The sequence below is a fragment of the Arachis duranensis genome, chromosome 2 (assembly GCF_000817695.3).
Source record: "Arachis duranensis cultivar V14167 chromosome 2, aradu.V14167.gnm2.J7QH, whole genome shotgun sequence".
Taxonomy (NCBI): Eukaryota; Viridiplantae; Streptophyta; class Magnoliopsida; order Fabales; family Fabaceae; genus Arachis; species Arachis duranensis.
The window spans coordinates 10,225,499-10,228,468 of record NC_029773.3 but is presented as its reverse complement, the minus strand read 5'-3'; the positions used below and the strand labels follow the sequence as shown (position 1 = coordinate 10,228,468).

At 26.8% G+C, this 2,970-nt stretch overlaps 1 protein-coding gene across 1 annotated transcript; it reads left to right on the top strand.

Moving 5' to 3' along the window:
- The first annotated feature begins 953 nt into the window (after window positions 1-953).
- LOC107473484 (calmodulin-1) lies at window positions 954-2,659 on the top strand. The gene is made up of 4 exons (XM_016093060.3): window positions 954-1,029; window positions 1,525-1,682; window positions 1,828-1,905; window positions 2,525-2,659. Exons 1-4 carry the CDS (start codon window positions 954-956, stop codon window positions 2,657-2,659), a joined length of 447 nt encoding a protein of 148 aa, XP_015948546.1.
- The last annotated feature ends 311 nt before the right edge of the window (window positions 2,660-2,970 follow it).

Here is a 2,970-nt window from a genome sequence, read left to right as displayed (position 1 = left end):
CCTTTTGATTTATGCATTTCACACTTTTGAAAAACAAAAAAAATTACAATATTAAAATATATCACTACTTTTACTTCCATAAAAAAAAAGCCCACCAAAGTGTTGCATTTATTTATTAAAATTTGTATATTTGTTTTCTCTTTCTATTTGTCTTTTTGCTCTAGTATTTAACAAGATTACTAGTAGAAAAAATTATGTTGCTTAGCTTTTTCAAATAAAAAATGCTTAATCAACATAAAAATTAAGTCATAAAATTAATTGTCATATATTTTCATACATGTTATTTTACAAAGTAATGAATTGTTAGAATAATTAAATATTTTATAACTTAATAATCAGTCCCGTAATGATCGAATAAACATATGTTAATTTATAGCAATATAATCATTTTTCTTATAAATACCAAATATGTATTTTTATAATAGGTTAATTAATAGGTGATTAAATTTTTGTGTCCACTAAACATAATAAATTTTAAATAGGCACTTATTTAGAAAGAAAAAAGGTATTAAATTGTATCGGTAAACTTTGTTCAAAGAAGTAAAAGCAATAGAAAAGAAAATTAAAAGACCAACAAACGATTTAATGTTTGACATACATAGGAATAATGAAATCCAATATAATTGAAAGTTTTCAACGATTTAATAGAGGACTCAAGACTTGTGGATTCTGGAAGTTTTCTCCACTTTGATTTATGATTTCTCCATCATGAGCGTGTGTTGACAGTTTGACTAATCAATGAAGGAACAAAGAGAAAAATAAAAATAAAAAAATTTCCCCTTTCAGCTATAAAAGCACAAAGGACTGAAGGAGACAAAGAAAACACCATCATAAGACATAAGACAAACATTTTTTCTCTCTCACCCCAACAACCAATTCATACTATTACAGAATTTCCAAGCTACTATATATACTTCAGTTTTTAATTTGTACCTTCAACAACAAGAAATTAAATGGCAACTTCATTAACAGAAGATCAGATTGCTAAATTTCGGGAAGCTTTTTCTGTAATTGACAAGGACTCTGATGGTGAGTTCTTTTGTGCATTTTAGTTAGAGTTTAATTTTGATTCACTAACATTGTAAAACGTTTTACACAGTCGTGTAATCACCACCGTTTTTTTAAATGACTATTCATGTGGTCAATGTAAAAGGTAATTATTTTTGCTAATGTAACGTTATGTGATTGAATACACATGTAACGCTAACAGTACATCAAAATTAAATTCTATTTAATTGTAATGTCCCTTAATCATCACCTTCGGATTCGATTCTCCATGAAAAATGAGAATAGAATTTGCTTATTTTAACAAGATTGTCTACTTTGTATGCCTCTATATAATAGATTAGTCATTAAACTTTCGGCTTAATAGGGTAAACCAAAAAAAATTATGTTAAATGTTTACATTATTGTTTAATATGCACCAATTATATATGTTCTTATTAATTAATTATCATGTTGCCTTTAAATGTTATGGTTCAATTTTATGCTGACATTATTCTTATTAATTGATGTCTTATATAGGATTCATTACTTTGGAAGAGCTTATAGCAATTTTACAACAATTAGATGGAAATTCAACAAAAGAAGAAGTCCAAGAAATGATTAGTGAAGCTGATATTGATGCAAATGGGATAATAAATTTTGAAGAGTTCTTGACTTTTATGGGAAGGAAAATCAAGGTTAGAAAAATTATATACTTGGAGGAATTGCTTATTAACTAGGCCACCAAGTTTGAACTTTGATCATTTTCTTCTCCTTCTTTTAAAAAAAATTGAAGTATTTGCTTGAGACTAATAATGATGTTATTGCCAATTATTGTAACAGGAAAATCAGGCTGAGGAGTTAAAAGATGCATTTAAAGTGTTTGATAGAAATAATGATGGATACATATCAGCCACTGAGGTAAATAATAATGTGCCATGCATTCCTGATCAATTTGTAATGGAATTTCTTTTTAATGTGAAAGTCTTACACACTAAATATTGTTAGTGAAAATTTAATCTAATAGCATACTATGTCTTTTAAATATTTCTCTTTTGTAATAGCAAACAATAATCTAAGCTAGCATTTGTTTTTAAAGATGGAGAATGAGATCAGAAGACTGAAATTTAGTATTGTGTTTAGTGATTAAATCTAAAACTAAAATTTTAGTGCTGAGATACAAAATTTCAATCTTTTCAATATTTTCAGAAAGTAAAGATACAGGAAATTAAAATTTTTTAGGATAGATATTAAAACTTTAATAATATTTCTTCTCAAAAATACTCTCATCTAACTTTTCAAATTTTAAATCTACTCCTCAATCTCTATATTTATCGTAAACTAAATATAATATTGAGATATAACTCAATTCAATACCTTTTACGTCAAATATAGTACAGAAACTTAATTTTGTCTCTACCTCTCAGTCTCGATCTCTTTTTCAAACACAAGCTAAAGAATATTTTTTTTTCATTCTAACTTATGAATTAACCATGACTAGAAAGAGCTAATTTTATTTATTTATTTTATGTATTTTTAGCTGAGACATGTGATGATGAAAATGGGAGAGAGGTTAACAGATGAAGAAGCTGAAGAAATGATAAGAGAGGCAGATTTGGATGGTGATGGTCAAGTCAGCTATGAAGAATTTGCAAGAATGATGTTGCTCAATTGATCTCACATTAACTTAAATAATGAGGCCATTAACATGCATTATTAATTTAATTTATTTTGTATTTAGTCTAATCATTTTCATTTTCATTTTCATTTGTATAATAATTTTTATGACTTATTCAAGCCTGAACATAACTTATGTTTTTGTTACACTACATAAGGAAAATACTATACACGTGAGTTGGAGACTTTCACCTAAGTCAAAGATAATGTAAAGTCAACCTAGTTTGGTCTTTGGTGATGTAACTTAGCTTGGTGAGATTAAGGTCAAAGACTTTGATTTATTTGTCTTTGAATATGTAAAACTAACCT